The sequence below is a fragment of the Pholcus phalangioides genome, unplaced genomic scaffold, assembly GCF_987345545.1.
Source record: "Pholcus phalangioides strain wild (caught in Gottingen) unplaced genomic scaffold, Ppha-v1.0 ptg000015l_1, whole genome shotgun sequence".
NCBI lineage: Eukaryota > Metazoa > Arthropoda > Arachnida > Araneae > Pholcidae > Pholcus > Pholcus phalangioides.
The window spans coordinates 68,066,400-68,083,855 of record NW_028301608.1 but is presented as its reverse complement, the minus strand read 5'-3'; the positions used below and the strand labels follow the sequence as shown (position 1 = coordinate 68,083,855).

The following is a 17,456-nucleotide window of genomic DNA, read 5'->3' as shown; positions in this document are numbered from 1 at the left end:
CCCGCAACACCCCTCGCTGCGAGAAACGGAGATCCCGCCAGAAAGCGGGAGTATGGCTTATACCGTGAAAGTTGAATTTTGAAAATTTATTTTATCGCAATTTATCATCTTGGTGTGTTCCCCAACGCCCCTCGCAGCGAGAAATGAAGATCCCGCCAGAAAGCGGGAAGTGTGGTATGAATACCATGAAAACTGAATTTTAAAAATTTATTTGATCGACGTACTGACTTTGCGACAAATTTGTACCGCGACGAACTGATTCTGCGACAAATTCGTACCGCGACGAACTGACTCTGCGACAAATTTGTACCGCGACGAAATGAGTCTGCGACAAATTTGTACCGCGACGAACTGACTCTGCGACAAATTTGCACCGCGACGAACTGACTCTGCGACAAATTTGCACCGCGACGAACTGACTCTGCGACAAATTTGTACCGCGACGAGTTTGTAGCACGACGAATTGACGCTGCGACAAATTGATTGCGACGAATTGTCGCGCGACAAGTTGAGCGCGACGAATTGACCTAGACCCCAAGATCGAAGGCCTGAAACATTTTTCCAGCCTTCACAACAGAGGCGCCAACATGAAGAAATTAACAATGGTTGGGGAGAGAGCGCTAAAAGTTGCTGGCCGCAGGGCCGTCTTAAGGCATAGGCCCACCTGGGCACCCAGGGACCTCAAGCAAAGAGGGGCCTCACAAAAATGAGATCTGGTTGAAATTTTCGAGAATTTGTTTCGTAGGGCCTCAGAAAAATCAATTGGCCCTGGGGCATATGATATTCTTAAGACTGCCCTGGCTGGCCGTGCTGTATATACAGGGCTGAATTGCGTACGCAGGAAACAGAGGACGCACTGCATGCATTGTTTTTTTTTTAATTATTGGGGAGAGGCTCAGCCAACACCCACTGAAAATTCTCCAGTACGTGTTGGCTCAGCCCCCTCACAAAATTTATTTGGGTTGAGGAGGGTGGCTCAAATAACCTCCTCTCCTAGATTCTGGTGCCTTTGATGAGGAATCAAATGAATAATAGTAAAATAAAATTAACATAAAAAAAAGAAAAGAAATGAATGGAAAATTTCAAACCCCCTGATCCGGGTACCATTGCATTCTAATACTAGGAATATAAAATTTCCTACTTGAAAATCAGGGATCCCCAAACTATTTACGTTAGCATTGCTCTTATATATATAATATATATATGTAAATTTTAAATATTTCAAGTAAAAGTGCAAGGAGGTTAAAGGATGAAATTTTAACCCCCCCCCCCCCCGGCCTGGCACCCTGGACATTTGACCGCCCCCCCCCCTCCCAGTTGCAGCCCTGTTTCCAGTACCCCAACACTGAGATAGCCAGGGCCGGAACTAGGGAAGAAGGCAGTTTTCACAGGGGGAAATCTTGAAGGGCTGCTAATTCTGGGGAGGGGGGGGGACGAAAAATACCGTTTCGATCATACATATTCTTCCCTCCACGACAGAAATGATCCTGTCTCTATTGAACTGAGCTTTTGGACAGATCTTTCGTGAGGATCCCGATTTTTCACAGGGAAGTGCTTGAAACCTGTCATAGGCATAAATTTGTATTGGGCCAATGGGATCGAGGGTCCCCCTATTAATTTTGAAGAGCTGGCTCAACCCCCCCCCCCCTCCACAAAAAAATCGCACGAATACGTTTTTCACACTTAGACGCGGAATAATCACGTCACGTCAGTACAGTGAGTTTCAGCCTTTATACGAAGCTGTGACGTAAAAAAAAGAGAGTGGTGATTTTTCCGCAAAAACTTTTTTTCCCGGCCATTTTTCAGGATGCGACTTATTTATCAGAAATTACTGTAATTTTTTCTATGTTCCATTGTAAATTAAATCGGGGAATTTCTAAAAAGTATGTAGTATTTCTTACTTATGTTATTCAAAATTGCGTTTATTTCAAAATGAAGAATTATTCTCAAGGTTTTAATAGGGTTCCTCCTCTCACGGTCGCTTCTTTTTTACGGACGAATTTATTTTTGTCCCGCCGATGACCATAAAGAGGGGGGGGGGGTTTACATACCCTGTTTGCGTTCACAGCACTCTTAGAAATTTTAAATATCTTGCGACGTCTCAGTCGATCTTGAGGAGTCATTTTGATGTTTCTCCCCCCCCCCCCGACAATAAAATTATCTTCACTCCTAGTTATAGCCCGTCCGTGACATCTAGTGGCGTGTTTACCGGATGGGGGAAAAGCACTCAGCGGGCTATAAGCAGGGCCATGGACTCCCACATACTGGAGAAGGGATTCTAGCCTGGAATCTTTGGCGAGCCCCTGAAGCCAAACTTTTCACAGGTAATGCATTCATAGCATGAAAAACTAAAAATGATGGTAATTGTCTTAGGCTCGTAACTAGGCTACGGCAATCGGGATAATGCTCCGGGAACCTGAGCCAAATGGGTGGCCCCAAAAAAAACAAAACACTTATTTTGCACATTTCTTGAAATCTTTGACAGCTTCTTATTCTGCAAAATGAGAAGAGAAGGGGGGACGAACCCCCCCCCCTCCTTTTTTGAGTATAACCCTTTCGAGGGAACCCCCCCCCCATGAAAAACTCTGCACCGTGGCCCCAGGGCCTAAATTTTTGGGAGACGACGGGAAGAGAAAAGAAAAAAAATCAGTTTCCGAAATTCTTCCAAACATTTGAAAATGTTTTTATTCCATGTATTTGAGAGGGTTTTTTTTTCCATGTTAAAGGCGGCCGCACCTTCTGCAGCTGACAAAGAGCATTTCAATAGCGTTCAGTTTCGGCTGCTACAATGTAGGTTTTCTGAATACAAGCACTATTTCCTAATTAGAAGGACAGGGAGTGTATAGCGTGTCGCCTACGTGGGGAATGTGTTACCTGGAGGCATCCGTCCATATGCGGACTCCTCTCCGAAAATGAAAACTATATTCTTTTTTGACATCGCCAGCGCCGGTCCGGGTTTTTTTTTTTTTTTTTTTCTCTTCTGTTTTTTTATTTGCGCTTAATGGATGGCGATCAGTGAAACAGGGACGCTGACAGAAGCAGTTCCATAGATGATCCTAAGTGGAATATAAAGAAATGACGGTGGTGAAAAAAAATCGACTATCGGGTTTGTGGTTCTGCAGAATAAGAATAGCTTTGTTTGGAGCCCCCTTGAAGTAAACACCTTGTTTTTCCCTGAAAAAACCCCACAAATGTTGAGAAAGGCAGTTCCACAGTATTTTATGGTTTGTGTGGACCACATTTGGTTGTGCATGTACAGTATAACCTTCTGTTAGTAGAACATGTTGTATTACAAGAAAACGGAAAAGTTCCTCGTGATTCCGCACAGTTTCCTGACAGAAAAAGTAAGCAATATTAAATATAGCTACACATTTTTGATAAATTCTTGCATTTTAAGCATTTTCTTCCATGATAATTTATTCAGAATCTTCAAAAACAATCTAGATACAGTATTTTTCAGCCCTCTCTAATACTTATAATCAATAAAGGTAGTAAAAGAATTTTGTGTTTCCTGTCAGACATATCAATAAATTAATAAAACTTACCGCATGTTTTATGTTTTTCAAACATATTTAAAATTTATTTAAGAAAAACTTAAACTCCATTTGGCTTGCGTACTTGGGACAGTAACAATATTTAAATCGAGTTTTTATTAAGAAATTTGTGCAAATAAATTTTTTTTTCTAATTTAAAACCTGATTTATAACTCAATATATGAGTAAAATAAATCTTAAATAAGTGAAATGTAATTTGATTGTGAGGGAAATATATACACTGTATCATAAAATATAAATAAATACAGGGCTTGACAAATCAGAAAAAAAATTTAATCGCCAGCCAAATTCCGTACGAGCCAAGCATGGTTTTTTCATGAGAAAAGTGTCTTAAATAATCTTTTTTCGACCTTTCTGGGAATGACCTCTTCCCAGGGCCGCAACTAGATACTTTGTTGCCGCTGTGGTGGTCGAGTGGTCATAATGACGGACTCGCATCGCGGGGCCCCGGGTTCGAGTCCCACCGTCACCACAGTGGTGGTCAGCTGAAGTTGGTTTTCTGTGGTTCCCAACTTCAAGGCGCAAATGCGAGCCGATCTCCCCATTAAAAAGTCTCGCCACAGAGAGGAACAGTTCTACAAACAGTACAAATATTCAGTCATTACACTACACTCACTTCACTTCTGAGATATAGATGGTAGCACTAAAAAATCATACACAACACTAAATACACACTCAGACTGTTAGGTACACATACTTACACTTCTGGCACAACTCACTAAATAGTAAATTGCCCATGGCGATAGACCTGAGTTGTGCTCGGCTTCAAAAAAAAAAAAAAAAAAAAGATACTTTGTTATCTGGGGCAAGCCAGAGTTTTGGCTCCCCTTAGTAGAAGAAACAGTTAAAGGGTGAATTCGACTCCCATTCTGGTCCAGCGTCTTGAGCACCAGACCCGCCTGCTCTCTCTCTAGTTGCGGCTCTGCTCCTTTCCATATTGAAAGACAGTTAATTATGGAATCAGAAAGTTTTTAGCCATCCCTAGATTCTGATTTAGCAATCACATATAGATTTTAGGCACCAATACAGATTTTCCAGTCGCCATGGTGACCTGGTGCCTGGGATTTGGGCACCCCAGGCATAAATAAAGATGTATATACTGTATATATTTTTTAGATTTACTTGCATTCTTTGTATATACTCGTTTTCGTAACCCCGCCCGGGGATTTTGGGATTCATGAGATCAGGGGGGGGGGGGGAAACCAGGGGATCCTGGGTTCGTTATAACGAACTTTTATTGTATTATGAGCAATATTAATTTGAAAAATTATAAAAAAATTAATTAATCTTCCGCACAACTTGAAAATAGCACTTATTCTGAAAATTTTTCAATTACATACATTTACACACACACATTAATGCTAAAAAGAGGTTAAAATTGCAAGGGCATAGCCAGAAATTTCATTCGGGGATCAGTGATAGAACAATAGATCTGGCCATCTTATTCCCTCTTTTTGGTACCCCCCCCCCCCTCGCTACACCCTTGAAAATATGTAAATGCTAAAAACAGCACTATTCACAACAAATGTGCAAAAGAAATCAAAAAGAAAAAGGTCCCTTCTCCACTGGTTTTTTTCATTTTTTCAAATTTCCCTTCTCCCACTGGGTGACCTTTCATTAAATCAAGTTCTATAATAACCAAGAATGGTCACTAAAGCAGTGTTTTCCAAAGTGTAAAATATCGCCCCCCTGGGAGAAGGGGGCGATGAGGGTCCTAAGGGTCGGTAGGAGCTGTGGGTTTAGTATAGAATCCTATGGGTGGGGCTTGAGTTGGAAAGATGAAAAAGAAATTTTTTTTAAAAGAAGAGCTATGGAACACACACAAAAAGTTTGGGAAACTTTTCATTGAAGCAGCGGTTCTCAACCGGTGCTCCGTGTCAAGGGCGTAGCGAAGGGGGGGGGAACTTGGGGGTCTGGTCCCCGTCCCCCCCCCCCATGAAATGTGAGAAAATGACTGAAAAAAGGGAAAAAGGTAGCCAAATCCATTGTTCTGTCACTTTGGTCCCCCCTCCCCCGAATGAAATTTCTGGCTACGCCCCTGCTCCGTGTGCACTTCCCGGGGGCTCTGCCGCCACTCTAAGAAAATAAAATAAATCAGTAAATTTGATAAATGTATAAAAGAGGAGCCTTCAGGGCTCCACCATAGAAATTTTACACCAAATAGAGGTGGCCACTGATGCATATTTGTGTTTGAGTACAGGTGATCATTTGTGGAGATTTTACTGCATTTAGGAAAATATAAAATATAATGGAACCCTTCCTCTATACGTCTCCTTATTACGTTTCTGACCTTACTCATTTGCACGACGTTTGACTTCAGTTGCTATATATTCCTATACATTATCCCTGTATACAGGGCCTAATTCCTGCAAGGGCTAATGAAGCCTTTATAACTTTGAACCCCCAAAATTCAAACAACATACATTCACTGACGAATTAACAACTTTGACACTTGCCGCAAGAGCCTCTTAATTCCTGATTTACCCAGGGCCCTGCCTGTATACACTTCAATTAATCAACGTTTTCACTTCGATTCAAACTCCCAAGTCTTTGGAAAATACCATTTCTATCAATCGAATATCAAATAATTTTTCAATTGGTAAAACCGTTTCATTGAAATATAGTGTTTCCCGGTTTTCAAAAACACATCATGAAAAAACGTTATAAATAAATTAATAAATTAATTATAAGCGGAAAAACTAAGCGGGATCGACTGTAGTTTCTCATGCATATTTTTTACTGAAAAAGCCATAAAATTTAAGAAAATTGACTGGTTCAATGGATTTTGACAGGTACTGAAATAATTATTGAACAGGCTATGGTATGGCTGATAGCCAGGGCTGTAACTAGGATTTTGGCCGACCGGGGAAATATAATTTTGCCGCCCCCCCCCCACATTCGATAATTTTGTAACAGTGTTCTCTGTTCCCACCTAAAACTGCCGCCCCCTAAATTTTGCCACCCGGGGCAGTTGCCTGCTCTGCCCTCCTCTCTAGTTCCGGCCCTCTGCTGATAGCAAACATGTACACTATTAGTTCTTTCTTTAAGTGAAAAATCTTTCAACAACGGAACTCAATACATCATGTACTTTTTGCTTAGATATAGAAACCAAAAGCAAAACAAACAAGTATAGTACGTTTTACAAAAGGTTTAAACAACACTTTTTTTTCTGTTAAATCTTGAAATGAATACCGTAAAATTGCTTGAGACTTTAGCAACAGTAATGTTATGATAGTATAATAATTATTTCTTCTCAAGCATAAGATTTTGAATCAAAACGACAGATTTTTTACAAAAAAATTTTTTGGGAAACGTCTGTAAAAAAGAGGGGGGGGGGGAAGTAATTTTCGAAAAAAGTTCCAGTTATACAGGTTTCGCATTTATACGCCGCGTCGTATAAACGAGGTTCCATTATTTGAGGCTGAGCCGCCCCCCCCCAACATTTTTAATAAGTTTACGCCTATGGTTGGTTGTCGTTGTCATGTCATGTCAGTCAATAAGCATGTAGAAATTTATGTTTGATTTGTCTGTAGTTCTCTTCCCCCCTTTCATTTTTCTTTTCTTTTTCTTCTTTTTTTTTCTCTTCTCCTTATGTGTATGTTACTTAAAAAATAAAAACAAAACAGACAGCATTTTATAACCATTTAAATTTGAGGCATAATACTTGATCATATAATTTTTGATAATGACTGGAACTTCAACTTGTTTTTTTAAAAAATTGCCTGTGATTTTGTTTCCTTTTTTGTGTTATATAGGCAAAAGTCATTGATATAGTGTATCCAGTTAAGAATGGCCCAAAAGGTCTCAAACCTGCTATTGATACTATCTGTCTGGAGGCTTCTAATGCTGCAAAAGATGGATATGCACTGCTTGTTCTTTCAGATAGATGTGCTGGAAAGGATATGGTTCCAGTAAGGTATAACACACATTTTTTGAAGTGAATGATGAACACATGAAATAATTTAACTTATTTTTTGCTTCATTTACATAGTCCAGTACTATTGGTTTCCCACTTAACATATTCACTGCCAGTCATGTTAAGTGTGTTGATAGTTAATGGGGGATTCATGCACTGGCGCGAGATTGGCTGTGAATGTGCTAAACTTTTCCATGAGGTAATATTTTAGTGACTTTTGAGAATTTCATGTAAAAGACCATGGATTTAAAGTATTTTGTGCATATAGTCGAACCCTGATTTAATGCCACCATCTATTTTGCAGAATTCTGATGCTTAGTATTACATAGAATTAAACATATGTAAAGCCTAGAAATGGAAGATTTGTTCACTGAAAATTTCTGGCACTAAGCGGGTTTAACACGACATCGGAGGACACTATATTAGGGTTTGGCTGTGCACTGTTCTTTGAATTTTATGAAGTTCAAAAACTTTCAGCTTATAAAAAAATTCCATGATTTTATGCAGATTTGAACCTTAATAAGTAATCTGTCAAATAACGGGCAGATGCAGGAAGCATGGGAAATTAAAAGCTCCTTTTTACATGTGCAAGTTTGTGGGTTGCTTTGGTGATTATAGCCAGCATGACTTTTTTCCCATCATTAGGGAAACAAAGGCGGGAGAGCGAGATTCATATTAAAAAACCCCATCTCAAAGCTATCAGCTTCCAGATTTAGCCCTGTAATGCCAGATTTTATAACATTCATAGGGGCTCTAGTTTATAAATTTCATTGCAGGTTCTTAATTATTGAGAACCACTTTAAAAGAATAAAAACTTGGAAAAAGAGAAGAAATATTGAGTTTTCTTTTCTTTGCTGCTACCATTTTTTATTTTTAAAAAGTGACCCAGTCCCTCAGTTCCCATTAATGAAAAAGTTCATGTGACATCGCACCTCTTAGTCTCCAGGTGTGGTTTCCTGTATGAATGGTGGGCAAAGCCATCTAAATCTATGAATGTAAACTAACATGGCAACTCATTAAAAAAAAAAATTGTATATGTGTTTAATCATAAAATGGCTGGCAGATGATTCAATCACCATGCATTACTATGCTGGCCATATTTCATTGCAAAAATTACAAAAAAAACTCAAGATCTATACACCGAAAATATGGGACGTTGCCAATTGTGGGCAAAATTCTTAATTTATTATTGAAAACACACTGTCGATTAAGGCCTTCCATAAATCCTGATCAATTATAATGTGTTTCACGTAAAAAAAAGTTTAAGATAATGAAAAACTCCAATAAACATTCGAATTTGATGGAAGCATCGTCCAAAAACCAGACATTTCTTTAGAATAGTTGGACACCAAATGATAATGAAAAATATGACTATGTTTCACAAAATATGGGTAATATTGTTTACCTTATGCATTACTTCATTACTTCTTATTTTGATTCTTATTATGCCCATAAAAAATCTTATTTGTTCAAAGGTATGTTTGCTGGACTTTTAAGTAAATTGCCAGATTTTCATAAGATAGGACTTTCATAAGATACAGGACTTCCACCTTCTTGAAGGTGAAGACGTTGGCAGGTCTGTCATCTTTTTTTAAAGAAGATTTGTGGTTGATACCTACCTTCTCTCCCATAATTCTTTGTGCTGCAGAAACAACCGTCAATTCCTCCCATCAGCCATCTTGAACCAACCACTTCTGTTTAACCCGTGTGACCAGTAATGACTTCTGGAAACATAGGGGAAGAATTCCAGTATAAACTAAACATTTAAATGAGTTGTAGCAAAAATCATCATAGGTACTGGGTTGTTACAGGCTATTTTTATTTTTCATGCAATCAGGCTATTACTATGATTTACAAAAAAAAATAAAAAATGTATACATTTTAAAAATGTGTGTACTTTTCAGTGGACTGCTGGCATTAGGTGCTGTTCATCATCATTTGATCAATGTTAGACATCGTATAAAAGTTGGATTGATTGTAGAGACTGCAGAAGCTAGGTAAATTGTTAAGAAAACGTATTTTATGTTTTTTGTAGGTTTATTTCAAAATTAATCAGTATTGCACAGATGAAAAGATGTAGAAAGTTTTGAAAAGATTGTGGTGGTTTGGAAAAAATTCTTGATTTACCATAAACACATAGTCAAACTTATGTTTTAGTTGCTATAAATTTCATAATTCCCACTTCATTTGTACAAAAAAAATTTTTTTTCCTTGTAATTTTTTAATTCAATTTCCATTTCTTTTCCAGAGAGGTTCATCACATGTGCGTTCTACTAGGTTATGGTGCTGATGCTATTTGCCCATACTTAGTTTTTGAAACAATTTCATCTATGGTTTCAGAAGGAGTTTTGCAACCCGTGCTGAATGAGGAACAGATTTTCAAGAACTATACCACAGCTGTAGAAACTGGCATTTCAAAGGTTTAAAGCATTTTGTTATCATAAAATCATAATAAAGTAATGAAAGGTTCATTATATAAAAGTACTTCAATGAATTACCGTTACATATCCAAGTGAGTGTTTTCTCTGTTAAATACTATTTTAAGAAACATGACAAAAGAAATAGATCAATATTCATACCGATAAATCAAATACTAGTAGACCTATCATCATAAGCTAAGTTCCCAAATTTACAGAGAACCAAAAAGTGTTCAACTTTAAATTTCATTTGCATTCCAAATTTCTTTCAAAAACCTTATTTTTCTGACAAATATCAAACCTGACAAGATTTGTATTAAGAGATGGTATTTTTTCGACCCGAAATATACTGAGAAGTTGAATTTTCTGGATGTTATGCTGAAATTGAATTTCTCAGTACTTGACAAGATTTATTTTAAATAATTGAAAGAGCCATGAAATGAGTTAAACTCATCAATATTTAGACATGGCGGTGTGCAACACATTGCAGACATTTTAATTCTAATATGGTTCCTGGTGCTAATCCTTAGCTTGTGGATACAAAGTAGTAAATAGGTTACTTTTTCAAGAGATATCTTATGCATCAGAACAGTGGTTCCCAAACTGTAGGACACTGTAACAAAATTGAAACATTTACTTATTCCGTATATTATTCATAAATTGTGAATTGGAATTATTGCTTTTTACTTAATATAATCACACTCTGATCGTTCATTAGGCCTGTTTTCTCAATTAAGCAAGTAAATAAATTTTGATATTCAGAAGTCATAGTGAAACAAAAAGTTTGGGAATTGCTGTGTCGTAAAAAATATTAATGTGGATCATGGATATGGTACTTCAGGCATTCTAGTTTCTATCTTTACTTAGAAACAAAGGTTTTTCTCCCATGTTTGTAAATGCATAATACGTTGAGAACAGCTGCAGGTATTAAAATCACTTTTCTGTGTGTCATTCACCTGCTATATGTTGAATTAATTAACAAGTAAAGGTGAATTTTTCTTGGCTAAAAAAATACGTTTATACAGTCAAACTCGCTTATGATGAAGTCGGAAAAAAAACAAAAACTATTCGTTGTACACAAACTTTGTTATATCCATACTGGCTTGAAAAATTATGTGTTCAAGCAAAGTAAAACATTTTACTTGCACAATATGACTTTTTCAGTGATCTGAGCATTCTTAAAATGAATAGGTTGAAATGATATATTTTTTAATGCATATACAAATGCCACAACAGACAAAATAACCAATAACTCTGCTGGAAAAAGGTGCCCATGAAAAATATGGATGTCGAATATGTATCTAAAGTAATCAAAAATACACAGCAACCCAATAAGAGCAATAAAAAACCATTGATTATGATAAAATATAAATATACTGCTCATAAAAAATTATGGTTTCATCTAAGTACAGACACCTTCTTGGTTTATCCCAATATGTTTATTGCAGTTCTTTTTAAACGTGTCAATCGTGTTAGAATTTACAACCCCTGGAGGTAAACTATTCCATTTATTCACAACCCTATTAGAGAAAAACTCCCTGCGACACCACAACCTAGAATTGTCTCTTATCAATCGATATTGGTGTCCCCTTGTTGAAGCAGTTGATGCACTATGTATTAATTATTCATGGTCCTTTTTTATCCATACTGTTAAAAAATTTTAACACTTCAATCATGTCCTCCCAACACCTGCACTCTTCCAATGTAAACATTCTCAAAATATAATCATCACTTAAGGCCTGTATGCCATCAAGAGCACACATGGTTCTTCTCTGCACCCATCGCGATCAAGTCAGTGTCCCACTGTAAGTATGGTCTCCAAAACCTGATGGCATACTCCAATCCAGGACAAACTAAGCCCAGGAAAAGTGGAAGGATCACTTTAAGAGAACACGAAGAGACATTTTTGAGAATGAAACTGAGCATTCTGTTCCATAAATGGAACAGAATGCTGCTGAACAATGTTTGAAAACCTAAGCCGCTCATGAATGAGAATAACTAAATCTATGATCCTAGTTGCATCTGGAATAATAGCACCATTCAATTCATAAGTGAAACGTGGGTTGTTCAAACCAAAATGAGCGACCATGCACTTGTCAGCACTAAAAGGCATGCTCCATTCATTTACCCATGCTGCAATCCTGTTTTAGGTTGATCTGGAACAACTCCCTATCACTTTGATTCCCAACTATCCCCATTAGCTTCACACCATCTGCGAATTTGCTAACAATTCCATCGATACCCTGATCAAGTTTATTGATAAAAATAGAAAAAAGTATGGGAGCAAGAGGATATTGCCTTGAGGGACTCCACTTGTGACATCTGTCGAATCAGAAAATTCCCTGTTTACCATAACCTGTTGTGACCTATCTCTTAACCATGATTCCATCCAGTTCAGCAGGTTGCCCCCAATCCTAATCTCATGTAAATGCTTCAAGAGTTTACCATGTTGGACCTGATTGAATGCCTTTTGATAGTCAAGTTAAATAATAACATCTACATTTTTGTCACGTGATCATAAAAGCAAAGGACGTTGGTCACACATGACTTCCCTTTTCTGAACCCATGCTTATTATCGGCCAATTCATTATTCTCATATATCCACATCATCCATTGCTTTTTGATAATAATTTCCAAAATTTTCAAAAGGGAGCTCATTAAACTCACTGCACGGTAATTGTACACATCTTCCCTACTACTCTTTTTAAATATCAGAACCACATTAGCAAGCTTCCAATCCCTTGGTGTGATACCCTCAGTGACACTACTCTTGTAAATTTGTGAATGGCCCCAACAATTGATTAGCACATTCCCTGAGGACCCTAGAATAGATATCATCTGATTCTAGTGCTTTGCTTGTGCATACTACATTTTTAAAAAGTTTTAGGGACAAAGTTTTCTTAATAAAAGTTAGGAAACATTTTCCACTTGAATTTCGTTGAGCACTTTGCCCCCCCCCCCCATGCCACACAGATACTTTGTATATAGCCTTCACTATTAAAGACTGACAGGAAAAAATCATTGAAAGCACTGCACATACCTACATTGCTGTCTACCTTAGACTCTCCTATCGAGAGGGGGACCAACTGTCCCTTTGTATCCATTATTGAAGTACCTGAAAAATGATTTTGGGTCAAAGCCAGTGTTAGCTGCCAACCTACATTCAACTTTTTTTTACTATCCCTTATTGCTTTCTTCCATACCCTTCTTTTTTTCAGTAAATGATGACAGGTCACTTCTTCCACATTTGTAATCTCAGAATGCCCTTCTCTTTTCAAGATAAAGATTATGCACGTTATCCGTGAATCATATGGGTTAGGATGAGCAAACCCGCTTTTTACGAACAAATGGTATGCCAGTATGAATAAAAATTAAAAATTTAATTAAAATCGCACATATAGTTGAATACATTAATAAAAATGTGTGTGGATACTTTTATGACTTTTATACTTTTATACTTGATACTTTTATGGACTTTAATTTTGCTCTTAAATCATTTTTGCCAAATAAGAATGTGAAATGTAATGCCTTTATCCCCGAAAAAAACTTTCATCACATTTTTTTCAAACTGTTTAAAGAAAAAATAACGAAGTAACAACAAATTTTTTTGATACCTCACTTACTTTTTCCATTTTTGAAAAACTTTGTTATACATAAAAATTCATAATATCCGTGTTTGTTATAAGCTAGTTCGCCTGTATTTGGGCTCGCTATTACCCATTCTTGACACAGGGAGGTAGTGATGAAAAATAATGACACCAGACTTTCTTGAGACCCTGTAATCGGAATAAGAAGTTCTTAAATCCTCTGAAAAGGATCTGTAAAGGAGGGCAAGTCTGGTGCCAGCAGCCATGACAATTCTAGCTCCAATAGTGTATATTAAAGTTGTTGCACTTGGAAAGCCTGTTTTTGGATGTCGGTCATGGTCTGCCAGACAGCAGTCAACTGTGGCTGACCAGGCATCAGTTGCCGGGTCCCCGCAATGGCCTTCGCCGGTTGTCGGGTGGCTGACAAGTTATTATTTTCTTTTTTTAATTGGGTTGCTGTTTTTTTTAAATATGTGAAATCCATATTTGTCATGGGCATCTTTTTCTCAGCCACCTTGTTGGGCATTTTGCCTGTTGTGGCCTTATATATTATATTTCATAAATCGAACACATTCTGAAATTGTTTTTTTTCTTTCATGCGGGATTCAGGTGATGGCAAAAATTGGTATTTCAACTCTACAGAGCTACAAAGGTGCTCAAATATTTGAGGCTCTTGGTCTTGGTGAAGAAGTTATAGAAAAATGTTTTAAGGTGAGGGTTTTAATTTTATATCCCTGTCAATCTTGATGTGATATTCATTTTTATAAATAATACCCTACAATTTAAAATGCCTATTTTTTGTATCTGCTTACATCATTTTTGTATTACATGTCTTTCATATAAAAATTTTTAAAAAGGGAGACATTATTCTTTTGTTTTTTATAAATATGAAATTAAAAAAAAATTGTTTACTCTCTGGATGGTTAATATGATAATCAAACCACCCACTAGCTAAAAGTGAAGCAATAACCATATCGCAAAATTAGCTTCATTCATTGCTTAGTCCCGTTTTCTTCAGGAGGATTAGGCAAAATATGGTTGTCCCAAGTCCTAAACTAAGCAAATATGTGTGCTGAATTTAATTTTTAAAAAATCATATCACATGAAATGAAGCTTTGCTTTTTAGTTTTTTTCATTTAAAAATTGAGATGTTGATCAAAACAATTGCATTGGTTTAAATCATGTAAATAATTTTTTTTTTCTTTTGTTTAAGCAAAGCATAAATATTTTGAAACCAATAAAACCTCCTGACCTAATTGTTGCAGGAGAGAAAATAAACACAAATTCTATTGGTCATGAATTCAAACATCTATATGATTTTAATGTACTATTTTTATCAATTTTTCATTTTTATATTCCTGTTTGGCTCTTTCATAATTTTTGATTAAACCTTTTTTTTTCCTTTGTATCCTTTAAACGTTTGTTTTTTAAATTTCACTCTGTTCTCATTTCTTCCATTTAAATATGCACTGATTTATGCTTTTGCACAAAAACATTAGTAACATTTGAATATTTCATTTAAACACATTATAGAACACACCGTCTCGCCTTGGAGGTGCGGATTTTTATGTGCTGGCAGAGGAAGCTCTAGTCAGACATAGAATAGCTTACAGTAGAGATGGTGATAACATCATCCTTAGAAATCCTGGTTTTTATCATTGGAGAAATGGTGGAGAAGAGCACGTGAATGACCCACTCAATGTTGCAAATTTGCAAGTATGAATGAACTTTTAAAAAACAATCAATCAATCTCTTCATTTGAATATAACTGTAAAAAGATTTGCTGTTTTCACTATTTTTGTTGTTAAAATATCATATAATTTTGTTTTTGCTCTGTATAGTGAATATAAGACTTTTTTATGTTAGGGCTGGAACTGGCTACAGCAGAGTTTTGATCTCTTCTACAGTTTTGTGTATGATGATAGTAAATAATGCCCCCCCCCACCCCCCCCCCCCCAGCGTTCTCTGCTGTTTCATGGTTATGGTCCTGCTTGGTTTACTGGGTTCTGGATTATTGGGTTTTCATTGATTTTTATTTTATATTTTGGTAAACTAATAATTTTTCTCTTTATGTTATTTTGAAATTTGGAGTTTGTCAACTGAATTTTTGTAATCTAAATAGGAAAATTTTTCTCGAATAGAAAAGATGGAAACCATAGAAAAATTGCAAAAAATGGAACGTGTCATAAGCGATGTTTTCACATAAAAATAGAGTTTATTCGCATGTCAGGAGTTTTTATTTCATGGGTACTTTGTGAAGCAACATTTAGTTTTATGGATCCCATTCGTCATGGAAAGATAATTTGTTTATGAAAAGAGTCTGTGCATATTGAAATTTTTTTTACATTTGATACAGGAGGCTTCCAGACTAAAGAATCAGAATGCTTATGACCGTTTTGTTGAAAGTACAATTAATGCAGAACGTACATGCACTCTTCGAGGTCAACTTGATTTCGCTTTCTGTGAAAAGCCCATATCACTCTCTGAAGTAGAAGAAGCTTCTAGCATCGTCAAAAGATTTGTCACTGGTATGCTGCTTATGTTTTCATTCATTTTGTTTAGCCAAAGCTGTCTCTAGCAACGCAAGAGAATAAAAAAGCTGTGTGAAAATATGAAAGTATGGTATGACTAATATGACTACTTTTGGAACCCAAACAAGATTAAAATTAATATAATTATTTTTTACTCTACAAATTTTCTCAGAAATAAATTTAATAACTGGAAAGGGTATGTGGGGACCCTGGTTAAAACAGGAGACTGTAAGAAGAATATATCGTTGAAAGGAGACCACTGGTAAATTAAGAAAATCAGCCTCTTAGGGATGCTTGTGTAAAATTTCAAACCCCAGCTTGTTGTACCATAAGTGCAGGTTAAGAGCACGGGTGCTGAGTATCTGTATTATATAGTCATCTTTTTGTGGTATTTTCTAACTTTGAGGTGCAAATACGAGCTGGTCTCCCATTGGAAAGAGCCTCTTTGCAGAGAGCAGGTAAACCCTTAAAACAATGCTTACATTTCACAAAATGGAAATTTGGGCACCTGGTATTTTCATTCCAAAATTATAGACCACCACTAGAATATAAAACAAATATAACACTGACAACATAAATATGTTAGAGCCGCACCAATAAGAACTCAGAACACGCATTCAGACATGTACAGATTCATTAGAAATTCTCTGGAGGAATTTTTACAAGGTGTATGTATGGTTAAGTTTTAGGTGGTGTGGTCATCTGTGTCACACTGAAGGCTTTTGATACATTTTTGTGAGTCATAAATTATAGATTACATTCTTAAATATTGTCAATTCACTATAGGTTGAACTCCAATAACTCAAATATCTGTTTACTCAAAGTTTTCACCCAGCTCCACAACTTTTCCATATTTCAGTGTTGAAATTTTTTTCTTAACTCAAGGTTTTCTTCTATTAAGTCAAAGTTTGCAGGAATGAGAGAAATTTAAAAAATAGAACTTATCAATAGAATTCAACATGTAGCAATAAAATTTAATATTTAGCAATAGAATTCAGAATTTAGCAATATAATTTATCAGATTCATTTGTCTACTTTCAAAAAAGTGAATGGCTTCTCTCGAAAGGAGGTCAGAAAAAAAATAGAGTCAAAACTCACTGCATTTTTTGACAGAAAATACCCTTTTATGTACTTTGTTTATTATTTGTTTCATTATACAAGTTCATGTATGTGTCTGTTTATGTAATACAGGATATACGTTTATTTTATTTCTAAATATTCTCATTCGATAATTAAATACGATTAAATTAGAATAATTTATCTTTTCGAATTTCTTCATCTCCAGTAGTTTGACATGATTTACTAATATGATATTTATATAAATAGCTTGTTTATTTCAATAAATCTTTCTTTTTTTCCCACTCTTCAAGTTCATTTTTATAACTGATGATAACTTGACTTTTTTTGTCTGCCACATTCAAGACTTAAGGAGATTTGACTGTTATCAGTTT

At 36.2% G+C, this 17,456-nt stretch overlaps 1 protein-coding gene across 5 annotated transcripts in view; it reads left to right on the top strand.

The window, feature by feature from the left end:
• The window catches only part of LOC149076593 (uncharacterized), a 79,607-nt gene that overhangs the window by 26,726 nt on the left and 35,425 nt on the right, over positions 1-17,456 (top strand). For all 5 annotated transcript variants that reach the window (XM_089244191.1, XM_089244189.1, XM_089244190.1 and 2 more), the window contains exons 15-20: positions 7,310-7,470; positions 9,375-9,467; positions 9,719-9,890; positions 14,084-14,185; positions 15,008-15,190; positions 15,831-16,002. In XM_089244191.1, coding sequence (XP_089100317.1) covers positions 7,310-7,470; positions 9,375-9,467; positions 9,719-9,890; positions 14,084-14,185; positions 15,008-15,190; positions 15,831-16,002 — 883 coding nt within the window. The remainder of the gene's footprint in view (positions 1-7,309; positions 7,471-9,374; positions 9,468-9,718; positions 9,891-14,083; positions 14,186-15,007; positions 15,191-15,830; positions 16,003-17,456) is intronic.